Consider the following 16,890-nt stretch of genomic DNA (forward strand, 5'->3'; position numbering starts at 1 on the left):
GTACTGTTAAAAAGGCTACATTATTTGGTCACCATCGAGTCTGGAGAAATAACACTGGACAACAAAGCTTTTCAAAAGTATTGCTTCCTCATTTTTTTTTGTTTGTGATTGACCGCTTGAAGCAGAACACAAATATAATTTCAGACCACTTGTATCACATACCCCCAAGAGGAACACAAAATTGCCATAGGGTTTGGAGGCTTGCGTGAGAGCAATGTTTGCTGGAGTCAGGGCTTTATGCTTTGGCTCTTGGTAGGGTCACCCATGCCAAACCGTTCAAGGAGTAGAGGCCAGACTAAGAGTGGTCCACTGGTCCTCCAGGTTCGGGGGTTCTACTACTACTACTACTACTACTACTACATCGACTCAGTCCTAGGGGGCTGGCATTGGGCACGATGACAGACTCTCCACTTCTCCCTCTCCCTCATCAGTGTGTTCAGTTCATCTACATTAGCCACGCTGCTATCTTCTAGAAGCGTGTTGACCATAGTCTTGGGAGGGCGCCCAAGGTTCATCCTCCCATGCTTGGGCTCCCATATGATACCTAGGCTGGCAAGTAGCTCAGGATGGCATAGACAATGCCCCGCTTCGGGGGTTCAGCTCAGGGCTAACAACCCTGACTAGTCAAAAAAAAGTTGTTAGAAAAACAGCAATGAAAAATCTTTCTCCATCTGAGTGTGACAGTATTCCTGAGTCCCCACCCAGGACTTGCATGACTGACAGTAGTGAAAACCGAGAGGAAGCTAATGACACGATGAAGGTAGCCTTGAACATTGCCAGAGATGGAGGACCTTCATTGCTGCCCTAAATGCCAGTGGTGCAATGGGCAGCAAGTAAATATCACATAGGAACTTGGAGAAACAAGAAATTAACATCTATTGAATATAATGTGTTTAATTGCATAACAGTGCTGACGCTTTGCAATAGTTCAACTAAGCTAAAAATGTTTTGTTGATTTTCATTTGTACTCAGTGCTGAGGCTTCTCACTTAAGTGTCCAACAATAATCAGCCAGCTTTGATGGATACCGGTTACCCTGATACCGTTTCTCCATGACCGCAATGTCCTGGTGAACATTTCACCATGCTCGTCACTGAAGTCTAAATGGGAATGCAGAAAATGAATCTTTAGTGACATGTTGCACTTCATGGATTTGTGTGCTTGAAGCATGTTGTCATCCAGCTGCACGTAGTTTGGTGCTCTATAGTTGCCAAGAAAATTTTCAGCTATATCCTTGAATGCCTTTTATGTGATTTTCTCCGGTCACACTAGAAGTTCTTTGAACTGTCTGTCATTGATGACCTGTTTGATTTGTAGTCCAACAATAATGCCTTCCTTAATCTTGGCATCAGTTATTCTGACTTGAATTATGAATTGAAATAGCAAGTAGAGGCGATTTCAAAAAAATGGTGCGTGATAGGGAAATATCATGGTGATTTTCATGATCAACAGTCCAAAATCCGTAATATTCACCCAAAAGTATTCAGGAAGCAAAATCTTTGTGGTCCAGTGTAATTGATCAATGTGTGAATGTTTTGACTATTGGTCCATTCTCTATGTCACAGTGTAGAGCTACGAAAAGGCAGTCATCGCTGATAATCTGAAGAGCTAAAGATGGTACCAGAGGTTTTTACAGACCTGGGTGATTTTTTCCAGTCCATTGGTGAAATAGTTTAAATCTCCTGTTCTCATGTCTCTTTTTCCCTTTCCAAGGTGGCTGGGGTCCTGTCGGAGTGCATGATCTACGGCTGCACTCAAACTATGTTCTTCACAGACAATGGGTTCTCACTTGAAAATCGCCAAGCAACCTGGCATTTCAGGATCTCCAGGAGTGGCCAGGAAGACGTGTGCCTTTGGGGTGTGGCCCAGTGGACAACCCGATTCCTCACTGCTCTTGGTGATGGAAGAGTTGTGGGAGATCGAAAGATCGAGACAGCATGTGCAGCTGTCAGGAGGCCTCTGCACTCTCTCTGAATAGTGAGTGAGAGTCTGCTGGCGGTCAAGTTGGGGGAACTCGAATAAGCGGCGCTGCAAATTGTAACATCAAAACAGAGAACTGCTGGCCTCCCCCTTCGCTGTGATAGGAGCCATATCTCTCTTTCCCTCGCTACTGAGAGAGAAAGAGAGAGCGAGAGAGCCTGTCTGAGATGCCGAAGTATTGGGATCGACAGCAGTTTTTGATGGACTTCAGATCATGGTGTCTGGGGGATTTTCTATTGCTTTCATGGTGGGTGGTTGATTGATGCTTTTGCTGGAGTAAGATGGGGGGAGGGATTGATGCTTTTGCTGGAGTAAGGGGGGGGCGATTGAGCCTTTTGCTGTTGTTTGTGAAGGGGAAAGGGAGCTTTGGGGTTCTCATGTTTTTCTGTCCATCAGTCTTTGTGTTTGTTTTCTCTCTCTCGTGGATGTCTGTGAAGAGTAAGAACTTCAGGTTGATCCACTGAACTATTCAACCATAGAATTCCTGCAATCCTTCTCATAATTCTCTGTAGGAAGATCAATGACTTGGGGAACAAGTCCTCTGCCTCCCTATCTCCCACTTACTTCTGGTCCACGTTCCAACTGTTGCCGAAGTCGTTGACTCCCTTCACCACCTGTCCCTCGGGAGTTCTGAAATCATCGCTGGGGATCCCGTTGTAGTCACCGCACAGGCCGCACAACTGACCGGAGTAGCTGGACAGAAGGAAAGGGAGACAGGAGTGAGATCAGAGCGATAGTGTGCAGGGATTGCACGAGGGGTGATTCTGGATATGGAAATGTAGTGGGATGGAGAAACAGTGAGTCTGAGCTGGGAATTGTGGTGATGGGAGTGGCTAGTGGCACGACAGGGAGCCCCAGTGGGGGCAGAATGTGAGGCTTTGAACAGGTTCCTTGGTGTTTCTTTGTTTCATGGCTGTCTGTGGGGAAGATGAATCTCAGGGTTGCATTTTGCATGCATACTTTGATAATTAATGTACTTTGAATTGCCCATGGTCTGAAATCATCTTCTGTGTTAGGAGATTGCGGACACAGAGAGAGCACAGAACTGTGAGAGTGGTACTGGGCATGGCACGATTAGCATGAAGATGGCAGCGTTGGGTATGTGGCACTGGGAGAAACCAGCAGGTGGTTTCAGACATGGACACACACAGTGGGAAAGTGGTGCTGTGTGTGGTGGGCAGATGAAGGCCGGTTTTCAACGGGGAGGTGGGGTGATGCATTATGATAATCAGGAATGGTGAGGTTTGGAGAGGAGGGAAGAGGAGGGAAGAGAAGGATTGCAGAGGAAATCGTGTGCCATGTGACCAACTGTCAGAGGTAAATGTTTTGACACAGAGAATGATGGGTGCATAGAATATGCTGCCAGGGGCGGTGGTAGAGGCAGATACATCGAGGACATTTAAGAGACTCTTAGATAGGCACATGGATGATAGAAAAAAAGGCTATGTAGGAGGGAGGTGTTAGATAGTTCTTGGAGTAGGCTAAAAGGTCGTCACAATATTGTTCCCTGAAGGACCTGTACTGTGCTCCAGTGTTCTAAGTTCTATATAATTGTGAGCACTGCTTGGATGTGCTGAGGAAACGTACTGAGCATTGGAGTGGCAGGAGTAGTGAACAGCCGGTTGGAAGAGGAGATGCCAGTGAACAGGGACAACGAGCATTGTCACTGACTGGAAACTGTGAATGTGGTGTAAACACTCTGATTTTGGCACTCAATAGACAGAAGAAGGTGTGGGAGTAGTGACAGTAAGATGGACAATACAACCCTACACAAACTCGTACCGCCGAGATGTGGGCTCTGCAATACAGCAGGAGAGGGCTAGACTTACTCGCTGGTAACTTTGACATTGACATGGTGTCTGCCATCATAGCGAACTGTCAGACCAAAATCTGTCTGCAGCACCACATATCTGCCAGAAGGCTTGATGGTGACGCCAGGGATCGGCTGGATGGGAATGGTCACAGGCTCTCCATTCACCTGGAAAGCAACAGACAGAGAAAGCCATAGAGTCATTTTGTTCCAGGCCGGGGATAGACTAGTTTATCCATAGGAAAAGAGAAGAAACTGAAGGCCGTGAGACTCAGATCGGGGTATGTCCCAGGATCCCGGTGGGTGAAATCCCAGCCATAACCCCAAGCCTAACACTAATGCAATCCCAAGACCCTGTAGGGTATTGATAATTTAAGATGCCGCAGGCCTGTTTTCCTTCTTTGCTGGTGAGATAGGCAGCATGGGAGCTGTGTAGCTTTGGTTGTTGTGAGGACTAGACTTCATGCTGCGGGCACGCCTACTGCTGCAGTCCAGCTGAGGAGACGCCAGAGGCTGTGTGGGGTGGCACCCTTTCTCGGTTGGGAGTGCTGCCCTCCAGTGTTCAATTTGTGAAATGACAGCCTGTATTGCAGCGAACTGTACTATCAATTTGTGGGCAAACAACAGGAATTCTGCAGATGCTGGAAATTCAAGCAACACACATCAAAGTTGCTGGTGAACGCAGCAGGCCGGGCAGCATCTCTAGGAAGAGGTACAGTCGACGTTTCAGGCCGAGACCCTTCGTCAGGACTAACTGAAGGAAGAGTGAGTAAGGGATTTGAAAGCTGGAGGGGGAGGGGGAGATGCAAAATGATAGGAGAAGACAGGAGGGGGAGGGATAGAGCCGAGAGCTGGACAGGTGATAGGCAAAAGGGGATACGAGAGGATCATGGGACAGGAGGTCCGGGAAGAAAGATAAGGGGGGGGGGTGACCCAGAGGATGGGCAAGAGGTATATTCAGAGGGACAGAGGGAGAAAAAGGAGAGTGAGAGAAAGAATGTGTGTATATTCAGAGGGCCGCCAGAGAAAGCAGGATCTCCCAGTGGCCACACATTTTAATTCCACATCCCATTCCCATTCTGATATGTCTATCCACGGCCTCCTCTACTGTAAAGATGAAGCCACACTCAGGTTGGAGGAACAACACCTTATATTCCCTCTGGGTAGCCTCCAACCTGATGGCATGAACATTGACTTCTCTAACTTCCGCTAAGGCCCCACCTCCCCCTCGTACCCCATCTGTTACTTACTTTTATACACACATTCTTTCTCTCACTCTTCTTTTTCTCCCTCTGTCCCTCTGAATATACCTCTTGCCCATCCTCTGGGTCCCACCCCCCCTGTCTTTCTTCCCGGACCTCCTGTCCCATGATCCTCTCGTATCCCTTTTGCCTATCACCTGTCCAGCTCTTGGCTCCATCCCTCCCCCTCCTGTCTTCTCCTATCATTTTGCATCTCCCCCTCCCCCTCCAACTTTCAAATCCCTTACTCACTCTTCCTTCAGTTAGTCCTGACGAAGGGTCTCGGCCTGAAACGTCGACTGCACCTCTTCCTACAGATGCTGCTTGGCCTGCTGCATTCACCAGCAACTTTTATGTATATCAATTTGTGGGAACTGTTACTGCAGGTCTTGGACTGCATATGTTCTTTTGCTTGCTATTTTGAATGTGCTAGGTATGTTTTGCACTTTGGCCCCAGAGGAACACTGTTTTGTTCGGCTGTATCCAGGATTGGTTGAATGCTAATTCAACTTGATTTGATTTGATCCGGTACCCAGTAACATGTTGGAACAGCACTCCCACCATCATGTTTACAATCAGTAAGTGAGAACAATTAAATGAGTGAAAAATAGATTTTATTTCCAGCGTGGTAGTGATAGACAACAAAAGTATGCAGATCGTTGCCGCAAGCAGTATACTGTTGTGTTGGTGTACCCTTCTGTGGACAGCATATGCATAGATATCCTGGGTGATGGAGGTTTTTGATGATGGATGCCACTTTCCTGCAACAGTGTTTTATGTAGGTGTGCTTAATAGTTGGGAGGGGCTTACCTGTGATGGACAGGGCCTATCCACTACTTTTCCCCATTTTTCCCCATCCCTATCAGTCTTGATGAAAGGTCTCAGCCTAAAATGTCAACTGTTTATCCTCTGCATAGATTCTGCCTGACATGCTGAGTTTCTCCAGTGCTTTGTGTGTGTTACTTCAGCAGCGAGACATTTTTGGTCCACGCATTGGAGTTTATTAGAATGAAGTCTGTATCGTACTGACAGGGTGCATGCTGGAAGAACTATCCCTTGAGGAATAATCTCGAAATAGGGTATCATATTAGACCAAAATGTTGTCGTAGGACTTAGGCTAACAACACTGACTGGTCAAACAAAGTTGCTATGGAAACAGTGACGATGAAGAATCCTTCTACATCTGTGTGTGGGATGGTATTCCTGAGTCTCCACCCGGGACTTGCATGACTTTTGTCTTAAGTGACACCAGCAAACAATGGATGAATGACGCTGGGACATATTCTAGGACACATCACAGCAATGTAACTTGTGGTCATTGGGTGTTTTGGGTCTTTCAACATCAGACACTCGCCCAGGTGACTCAGGAAGGGTTTAAAAGGCCCAGCAGCATTGGTCTATGGGTCACACCTCTTATTCACAGAAATCCTTAGACATGCTCAGAAGCCTCTGGGAAGGTCCTGATGGCTCTTTTCTTTGCAGCTCCCTGAAAAGCCAAGGAGAGAGTAGGTTCTGCACAGCAAGCAGCCAGCAAAACCTCTACCCCCCACCTCTATGGGCTCTCATCGTCCCCTCCATCCCTGTGTCTGGTACTGCTCCACCAGCTCCTGGTATTTGGCTTGCAGTTTCAGCTTCTCTCACCTGGACGGCCCTGTTCCTGAGTATTGACACAGTGATGTCGTAGACACCGATGTGAACCGCTTTGACATACGACACAGTCTTCACTCCATTGCGATGCTCGTTGGCCGTGTACACGGTGAACAGGGTCAGACTGGAGTTACAAGTCTTGGCCAACACGTAAGTGCAGTTGCCCTGGAAGTTGAACTTCCTCTTGTCAAAGGAGGTGTAGTGGGGGTCTCCAGATGCGGTGCAGGTGGATGAACCTAAAGGACAGACAGTGAGAAAAATGAGTGAGTAATGTTTACACTTCTAGAGGCAGAAGAATTGCCACAGCAGACTGCAACTGTGTGGGTGTGGGATATCTGGTGCTGTGGTAGCGAAGTGGTCAGCGCGGAGCTATTACAGCTCCTGGTGTCAGAGTTCAGAGTTCAATCCCCATTTCCTCTGCAAGTCGATTGTACGTCCTTCCCGGTGTGGGTTTCCTCCGGGTGGTCTGGTTTTCCCCCATAGTCTGAAAACATACCGGATGGTCATTGTAAACTCTCCGGTGATTAGGCTAGGGTTAAATCAGGCATTACTTGATGGCGTGACTCGAAGGGCTGCAAAGGCCTATTACTCTCTGTATCCGCTGTGCAACAGAATGGAAGCAAAGATTAAACCGATCCCTCAGCAACACCCCTGACCCTGTACCTTTAGGATAACAGCCCTGGACACCACCCTTGTTGTCACAGTACTCGTCGGGGCCACAGCTGGTGTCCGTGCACTGGATATTGTTGCTGGACAGGCACTTACACACCTGGTTACAGGCCTCAGACCAGATCATCTCCCCAGGCTGGAAACACAGAGAGATGCACATCAGAGTGTGGAAAAGGAAGGCCCATCTGAGAGACAAGGGGAGCCTGAATTTCTATAGCACCTTTACGAACACACGCTTAAAGATGATACTTAAGGTCTTTCTCAGATCTGCAAGGGAGAGTGAGAATGGATTGTGCAAATACACAAGACAATGGCTTCATCACTAATTTCATTGTCATGAATGAGACCGTGGCTCTTACCTGGTAATAGGTTCCATTGTACATACAGCCACACTGATCTCTCAAGACACACTTGTCTCCGCTCTGCACAAAGCCTTTGTCACACTGACAGCCCTCGGCACACGGCTGGTCACAGAGCTGAGGACCAGGCTCAAGGCAGGTGGCTGGACAGGCTGAGGCACAGGGCTGGTAGTGACTGTTGGCCGGGCACTGGAGAGCTACACAGAAAGAAAGAAATGGATGTCACAGCAGGAAGAGACACTTGACTCTAAAGCTGAAACAATCTCTGTTGGTCAGGAACTTGTTTTCTGTGCTACGTACGGCAGAAGGTTTCATTTCTCCAGGGCTCAATAGTGATGTTGCGTTGCTGACACTGAGTGACATAAGATTCCAGGGCCTCGCACAGCTGCTGCTTGTTGCCGTCCAGTGCGCACATGTCGTACACACAGTCCTGGAAGAAGGCCTGGGAGAGGGAAGGGTGGATCTCAGATTATGATTTGAAAATATCCCTGCATCGTCATGTTGAGAAAAAGAAATAAAAATGTAAAATCACAAAGAGAAGTAGAAGCTAAAGTCAGATGTATCAGTGTTATAGCGGAGTAAAGAGAATTACAAGAACACAAGAGAGAAGCTGTCCTAAATTTATTGGAAGGGAACACTAGCAGGGATGAAGGTAGAGCAGCAATGGCTGGAATTTCTGGAAGTAATTCGGATAGCACAGGATAGATACCTTCTGAGGAAGAATTATTCTAAAAGCAGAATGATGCAACCATGGCTAACATGAGAAGTCGTAGCCAACATAAAATCTGAAGAGAGGGCATATAATAGAGCAAAAATTAGTGGGAAGCTAGAGGATTAGGAAGCTTTTAAAAACTAACAGATGGCAACTAAACCGTCATAAAGAAGCAAAAGATGGAGTACGAATGTAAGCAAGCCAATAATATCAAGGAGGATAGCAAAGGTTTCTTCAGATATACGAAGTATAAAAGAGACCGAAGGATAGTTATCTGACCTTTGAAATATGATGCTGGTGAGGTGGTAATGGGGGACAAGCAAATGGTGGACAAACTGAATAAATATTTTGCATCAGTCTTCACTGTGGAAGGCACTAGCAGTAAGCCACAAGTGGGGTAGAAGTGTGTGAAGCTGCCATTTTTAAAGAGATGGTGATTGGAAAACTTGGGGCAGAGTATTTTTTTATTCTGGAACTTTATCAAACAGGTCAACAAAGTTCAAAGTTACTTTTATTATCAAAGTACATATATGTCACCGTGTACAACCCTGAGATTCACTTTCTTGTGGGCATACTCAGCAAATCTATAGAATAGTAACTCTAACAGGATCAATGAAAGATCAACCAGAGTGCAGAAGACAACAAACTGTGTAAATGCAAATATAAATAAACAGCAATAAGTAATGAAGCTTTTTTCCTTAAGAGATAAGGAGTTCTTAAAGTGAGCTCATTGGTTGTGGGAACATTTCTATGATGGGGCAAGTAAGTGTAGTTATCCCCTGTTGTTTAAGTGCCAGATGTTTAAGGAGTAATAACTGTTCCTGAACCTGGTGGTGCAAGTCCTGAAGCTCTTGTACCTTCTACCTGATGGCAGTAGTGAGAAGAGAACGGGGCCTGGGTGGTGGGGGTCCCTGATAATTGATGCTGCTTTCCTACAACAGCATTTCATGAATGAGGTGGTGGAGAAGGCAAAGGGTAGAGAGGAAGTGACAGGAAAATGGAGACTCACCATTGGGTCAATCTTGTAGTGACAGGCAGCAAATGGGCCAAGATGATCTAACAACATCCCACAGTAGGAGGGTCCTTTGTAGGTGTCACGTTCAGCCTCAGAGCACTGTGGGGTCACCTCGGTATCTGTCAAGGTACAGCTGAGAAAAAGAGGGTTGGGGGTTGAGGATGAAGGAGAGAGAAAAGGTAATTAATATTTATTTCATATTATGGAAAAATGACAAATTCTACTTTGTTGGCAGCCTCTGGTCAGAATTTTTATTTCCCAAACCCTTTACATCCTGATCAGTTAATGAAAAGAGAGGGCCAGATCAATGTGGTCAGGTCAGGTGACAATGAATTTTATGCAGAGAGATCATGAAACACAAGACAGATAATTATTGCACAGCCGCACATAATTACACCCTAACCCTAACCCTAAATTCAGGCCTTCACACCCCTACACAGTCTGCCCCACACACCCCACAAACTTTTGGCTACATATCCCACATACTCTGGCTACACCCCCACAAACCCTGGCCCACCTCACCACCACAATCCGCCACCTACCCACCCCATCAAACCCTGGCCCACACTCCCCCACAATGTGGCAGGGTCGCATGACACTGAATCTCTAGTAATGAGATCAAGAAACAATAGGGAGAATTCTCCCATTTTTATGCACAATTACAATCTAACCCTAATGCATGATTGGATTTATAAATGAATCAGGAGATTTCATCTCCTTCATTAGCAAAAGCCTTTTGTTCTAATAGGAAAGCCAACTTGACCTGTCAGACACCTTGTCTATCTGAAATGGTTTGCTGGATTACAGCTGAACTTTGAACTAAGCAATAGCTTTGACTTTTCCTGATTCTCGGGGGTCTCAAGCGAGAAGCTACAGATTCCTTCCTGGATAGTTTTCCTAAATTGTACGAACAAGCCTTGGGCCAAGTGACGGCCAACATGTCTGTCTTTGCATTCAGTGCGATATTTTTTGTTGGCACTTGAAAGCAAAATAAATAATCCTTTCTGTAAAAATGCAATATTCTTCGATCTGAGTTTAGGTCTCCCTCATTCACAGAAGTAACTCCTTTCACTTTAGAAAACTTGCTGAACCCACTACCTCAGTGGATAATTAAATCCAATCTGCTGTACAGTAACAAAACACAGAGAGGTACTGTTAAAAATGCTGCATTACTTAATCATCAAGTCTGGAGAAATAACACTGGACAACAAACTTTTTCGAAAGTATTGCTTCCTCATTTTTTTTGTTCATGATAGACCACTTGAAACTGAACACAGATGTCTTGTATCACAGACCTCCAAAAGGAGCACAAGCTTGCTGTTGGATTTGGGGGCTTCCTTGCCTCAACTGACCTGGAGAGTTATGTTGGCTGGAGTCAAGGCTTTATGCTTTGGCTCTTGGTAGAGTCAGCCAGCCCAAGCAGATCAAAGGGTAGAGGCCAGAATAAGAGTGGCCCACCAATCCTCCAGGCTTGGGGGTTCAGCTCAGGGCTAACAGCCCTGACAGATAAAACAACATTGTTATAGAAACAGCAGTGAAGAATTTTTCTACATTGGAGTGTGATGGTATTCCTGAGTCTCCATCTGGGACTTGTGTGACCGACAGTAGTGAAAACAGAGAGGAAGCTTCTGACATGATGAAGGAAGCCCTGAACACCACCAGCGATGGAGGACCTTCATTGCTGCCCCAAATGTCAGTGGTGAATAGGCTGTAAGTATGTAATTATAATAAAGGAAATTGGAGAAACAAGAAATTAACTTTTATTGAATATGATAGGTTTAACTGCATTACAGTGCTGATGTTTTGCAGTAGCTCTGAGTTAAAAACGTTTTGTTGATGATTTTCATTTGTACTTAGTGCTGCGGCTTCTCATTGAAAAATCCAGCAATAATCACCAGCATTTATGGATTCCAGTTACCCTGACACCATTTCACCATAACTGCAATTTTCTGGAGAAACCTTTCACCATGCTTGTCACTTACAGTGCCAAGATTTGCAGGGAAGAAATCTAAATGGGAATGCAGTAAATGAATCTTTGGTGACATGTTGCACTTGAAGCATGTTGTTAACTAGCTGCACATCGTTTGGTGCCCTGCAGTTGCTGAATATCCCTGAATGCCTTCTAAGCAATTTTCTCCAGTTCCACTAGAAGTTCTTCAAATTGCCTGTCATTGATGACCCATTTGATTTGTGGATCAACAAAAATGCCTTCCTTAATCTTGACGTCAGTTATTCTGACTTGAATTGCAAATTGAAATAGCAAATATAGGCTGTTTCAAAAAAAAGGTGAGTGCTTGGAAAATGTCATAGTGACTTTCATGATCAGCAGCTCAAAATCCAATAGATACAGACAAAAGTATTGAGGAAGGGAAATCTTTGTTGTCGAGTGTCATTGATCATTGTGTGAATGTTTCGCCCATTAGCCCGTACTCCATGGCACAGTGTAGAGCTCCAAAAAGGAGATCATTTTTGATAACCTGAAGAGCTAAAGATGGTGCTAGAGGTTTTTATGGACCTGGGCGACTTTTTCCAGTTTGTTGGTGAAACAGTCTGAATCTCCCGTTTGCATGTCTCTTTTTGCTTTTTCAAGGTGGCTGGGGTCCTGTCAGTGTCCATGATCTACAGGTGCACCTAATGACATTTTTCACAGCTGATGGGTTCTTGCTCTCGATAGTTGCTGAGCGATCTGGAGTTTCGTGATCTCCAGGAGTGGCCTGAAGACGTGTGCCCTTGGGGTGCGGCCCTGTGGGCGACCCGATTCCTCGTTGATGTCGCCAATGGAAGCGTCACAGGAGATTGAAACATTGAGACAGCTGTTGGAGGCCTCTGCACTCGATTGATCTATCTCTCGATGGTGAGAGAGAGTCTGCTGATTCTCAAGTCAGGGGAGCACGAATAAGTGATGCTGCAGTAATATCGAAAAAGCAAGCTGTTGGCCTCCCCTCCTGCTGTGGGAGGATGATCTCACTCTCTCCCTCATTATTGAGAAAGAGGGTCTGTTTGAGATGTCCAGATGTTGAGATGGACAGTAGTTTTTGATAGACTTTAGATGATGGTCTCTGGGAGCTTGCTATTATTTACATGGTAGGTGGTGGAGCCTGATGTTTTTGCTGGAATGTGAGGTGAGGGGAGGGGGAAGGGGGGAGATGTTTGATGCATTTGCTGCTACTTGTGTTTGGGAGGTGGGGGGGAAGATTTGGGGCTCTAATATTTTTCTGTCATTCATTCTTTGTTTTTTTCCTCTGTTTTGTGAATGTCTGTGGAGAGTAAGAGTTTCAGGTTGTATACTGTATACTATCTCTGATATTAAATTGAGCTATTGAACCATTGAATTCCTCCACTCCTTCCCGTGATTCTCTGGGGAAGGATCAATGATTTGGGGAACAAGTCCTTTGCCTCCCTATTTCCCACTTACTTCTGGTCCACGTTCCAACTGTTGCCGAAGTCGTTGACTCTCTTCACCACCTGTCCCTCCGGAGTTCTGAAATCATCGCCGGGGATCCCGTTGTAGTCACCGCACAGGCCGCACAACTGACCGGAGTAGCTGGACAGGGGGAGAGGGAGTGAGATGAGAACGGTAGTATGCAGGGGTTACACGACAGATGATCCTGAGCATTGGAATGTAGTGGGATGGGGAAGCACTGAGTCTGAGCTGGGAACAATGGGACAGGTCATGAGAATGGGTATTAGCACACAGGGAGCCCCAGTGGGTGCAGAATGTTGAGGCTTTGAACAGGTTACCTGGTGTTTCTTTCTTTCATAGCTGTCCGTGGGGAAGATAAATCTCAGAGTTGTATATTGTATGCACTTTGAATCCTTTAAATTGCCTCTGGTCTGAAATTATCTTCTGTGTTAGGAGATGTCAGGGACAGAGAGGACACAGAGCCGTGAGTGTGGTGTTGGGCATAATACAGTTAGCATGAAAATGGCAGCGGTAGGCACTGGGAGAAATCAGCAGGTGGTTTCAGACATGGACACACACGGTTCCGACTCAAGGTGGGAAAATGGTGCTGTGTGTGGTGGGCAGATGGAGACTGGTTCCCAATGGGGATGTGGGGTGATGCGTTGTGATAATCAGGAATGGTGAGGCTTGGAGAGGAGGGAAGAGGAGGATTGCAGAGGAAATCGTGTGCCATGTGACTGTCAGAGGTAAATGTTTTGACACAGAGAGTGCTGGGGTGATGGTAGAGGCAGATTCATCGAGGACATTTAAGAGACTCTTAGATAAGCACATGGATGATAGAAAAAAAGGGCTATGTAGGAGGGAGGTGTAAGATTGATCTTGGAGTAGGCTAAAAGGTTGTCACAATATCATGCCCTGAAGGACCTGTATTGTGCTGTAGTGCTCTCAGTTCTATATAATTGTGAGCACTGCTCGAATGTACTGAGCATCAGAGTGGCAGGAGTAGTGAACAGCCGGATGGACGAGGAGATGCCAGTGAACAGGGATAAGGAACACACAGGAGCATTGGCACTGGGTGGAAACTGGTGAATGTGGTGTAAACACTGATTTTGGCATTCAATGGACAGAGAAAGGCGCAGGAAGGTGACAGTGAGATGGAGACGACAATGCAACCCTACTCAGTCCCGTACTGGCGAAATGTGGGCTCCGCAATACGGCAGGAGAGGGCTGGACTTACTCGCTGGTAACTTTCACATCAACGTGGTGCCTGCCGTCATAGCGAACCGTCAGACGAAAATCTGTCTGCAGCACCACGTATCTGCCAGAAGGCTTGATGGTGACTCCATGGATCGGGTGGATGGGAATGGTCACAGGCTCTCCATTCACCTGGAAGGCCACAGACAGAGAAAGCCACAGAGTCATTCAGTTCCAGACTGGGGATAGACTACAGTTTATCCATAGGAAATGAGAAGAGACTGAAGGCCCTGAAACACGGACCAGGGTATGTCTCAGGATATGGGTGTGTGAAATCCCAGCCATAACCCCAATCCTAACTCTAATGCAATTTGCAAGACCCTGTTGGGCATTGATAATTTAAGATGCCGCAAGCCTGTTTACCTTGTTTGATAGAGAGAATGGCAGTTTGGGAGCTGCATAGCCTCGGCTGTAGTGAGGACTAGGCCTCAGGCTGTGGGCTTGCCTGCTGCCACTGTCCAGGTGAGGAGACACTGGAGGTGGTGTAACATGCCGCCTGTGTTCGGTTGGGGCTGGCTTCTCCCATTGGTGCTGCCCTCCAGTGTTCATTTTGTGGAATCACAGGCTGTGTGGCAGGCAACTGTACTATCAATATGCAGGACATGTCGCTGAAGGGTCTTGGACTGTATAAGTGTCTGTTTTTGGGTGGCTATGTTTATTTTGCTCGCTATTTTGAATGCGTTGTGTATGTTTTGTATGCTGGCCCCAGAGGAGCACTGTTCTGTTTTGCTCTAACCACCAATGGTTACATTAAATTTGATTTGGTTTGATCCTATGCTCAGTGACATGTTGGAACTGCCCTTCCACTATCATATTTAGCAATTAGTAAATGAGAATAATTAATTGAGTGAAAACTAGATTTTATTCTAAGGGTGGGTTGTCGGACAACAAACAGATCTTTGCAGCGACCAGTATTCTGTTGTGTTGGTGTGCCCTTTATTGGAAAGTACACACATACATATACTGGGTGATTGGGGTCTTTGATGATGAATGCCACTTTCCTGCCACAGTGTTGTATTTAGATTTGCTCAGTAGTTGGGAGGGCTTTACCTGTGATGGAGTGGGCTGTATCCACTACTCTCCCCCCTCTTTCCTTTCTAGTCCTGATGGAAGCTCTCAGCCTGAAATGTCAACTGTTTCTCCCTCTCCATAGATTCTGCCTGACTTGCTGAGTTTCTCCAGTGCTTTGCATGAGTTGGCAGTGAGACATTTTTGGTCCACCCATTGGAGTTTATTAGAATGAAGTCTGATCTTACTAACAGGGTACGTGCTGGAAGAACTATCCTTTGATGGATAATCTTGTTTTATATCGGATTACATCCTGGTGGAGGTATACCACCTTCAAGAGGACCAAAACCTTCTCGTAGGGTTTAGAGGCTTGCGTGCCTCGATGACCCAGAGAGCTATATTGGCTGGAGTCAGAGCTTTACGCCGTGGTCTTGGTAGGATCACCAATAGCAAACAGGTCAAAGAGTAGAGGCCAGACTAAGAGTGGTCCATCGGTCCTCCTGGTTCAGGGGTTCAGCTCAGGGCTAACAACCCTGACACGAAAAATAAAATTATTATGGAAACAGTAGTGAAGAACCCTTCTACATCAGCGTGCAATAGTGTTCTTGACCCAGCAGCATTGGTCTATGGGTCACATTCACAGAAATCCTTAGACATGCTCAGCAGCCTCTGGGAAGGTCCTGATGGCTCTTTTCTTTGCAGCTCGCTGAAAAGCCAAGGAGAGAGTAGGTTCTGCACAGCAAGCAGCCAGCAAAACCTCTAACCCCCACCTCTATGGGCTCTCATCGTCCCCTCCATCCCTGTGTCTGGTACTGCTCCACCAGCTCCTGGTATTTGGCTTGCAGTTTCAGCTTCTCTCACCTGGACGGCCCTGTTCCTGAGTATTGACACAGTGATATCGTAGACACCGATGTGAACCGCTTTGACATACGACACAGTCTTCACTCCGTTGCGATGCTCGTTGGCCGTGTACACGGTGAACAGGGTCAGACTGGAGTTACAGGGCTTGGCCAACACGTAAGTGCAGTTGCCCTGGAAGTTGAACTTCCTCTTGTCAAAGGAGGTGTAGTGGGGATCTCCAGATATGGTGCAGGTGGATGAACCTAAAGGACAGACAGTGAGAAAAATGAGTGAGTAATGTTTACACTTCTAGAGGCAGAAGAATTGCCACAGCAGACTGCAACTGTGTGGGTGTGGGATATCTGGTGCTGTGGTAGCGAAGTGGTCAGCGCGGAGCTATTACAGCTCCTGGTGTCAGAGTTCAGAGTTCAATCCCCATTTCCTCTGCAAGTCGTTTGTATGTCCTTCCCGGTGTGGGTTTCCTCCGGGTGGTCTGGTTTTCCCCCATAGTCTGAAAACATACCGGATGGTCATTGTAAACTCTCCGGTGATTAGGCTAGGGTTAAATCAGGCATTACTTGATGGCGTGACTCGAAGGGCTGCAAAGGCCTATTACTCTCTGTATCCGCTGTGCAACAGAATGGAAGCAAAGATTAAACCGATCCCTCAGCAACACCCCTTAGCTTTTACCTTTAGGATAACAGCCCTGGACACCACCCTTGTTGTCACAGTACTCGTCAGGGCCACAGCTGGTGTCCGTGCACTGGATATTGTTGCTGGACAGGCACTTACACACCTGGTTACAGGCCTCAGACCAGATCACCTCCCCAGGCTGGAAACACAGAGAGATGCACATCAGAGTGTGGAAAAGGAAGGCCTATCTCCGTACTCGGTGTCGGAGAGCTGCTCAGAGCTCGAAGTTTTCGATGACTCAGAGTCGGATTGTGGTCGGC

General features: G+C 46.6%; 1 protein-coding gene across 1 annotated transcript in view; it reads right to left on the reverse strand.

Moving 5' to 3' along the window:
* LOC134346945 (IgGFc-binding protein-like) overlaps positions 1-16,890 on the reverse strand; it is a 235,050-nt gene that overhangs the window by 160,793 nt on the left and 57,367 nt on the right. Inside the window, exons 19-29 of the mRNA XM_063048829.1 lie at positions 16,628-16,769; positions 15,959-16,200; positions 14,073-14,221; positions 12,848-12,976; positions 9,427-9,565; positions 8,006-8,147; positions 7,706-7,902; positions 7,341-7,482; positions 6,672-6,913; positions 3,809-3,957; positions 2,544-2,672 (exon numbers count right to left, since the gene is read on the reverse strand). Coding sequence (XP_062904899.1) covers positions 2,544-2,672; positions 3,809-3,957; positions 6,672-6,913; positions 7,341-7,482; positions 7,706-7,902; positions 8,006-8,147; positions 9,427-9,565; positions 12,848-12,976; positions 14,073-14,221; positions 15,959-16,200; positions 16,628-16,769 — 1,802 coding nt within the window. The remainder of the gene's footprint in view (positions 1-2,543; positions 2,673-3,808; positions 3,958-6,671; positions 6,914-7,340; positions 7,483-7,705; positions 7,903-8,005; positions 8,148-9,426; positions 9,566-12,847; positions 12,977-14,072; positions 14,222-15,958; positions 16,201-16,627; positions 16,770-16,890) is intronic.

The sequence above is a fragment of the Mobula hypostoma genome, chromosome 5, assembly GCF_963921235.1.
Source record: "Mobula hypostoma chromosome 5, sMobHyp1.1, whole genome shotgun sequence".
NCBI classification, from domain to species: Eukaryota; Metazoa; Chordata; class Chondrichthyes; order Myliobatiformes; family Myliobatidae; genus Mobula; species Mobula hypostoma.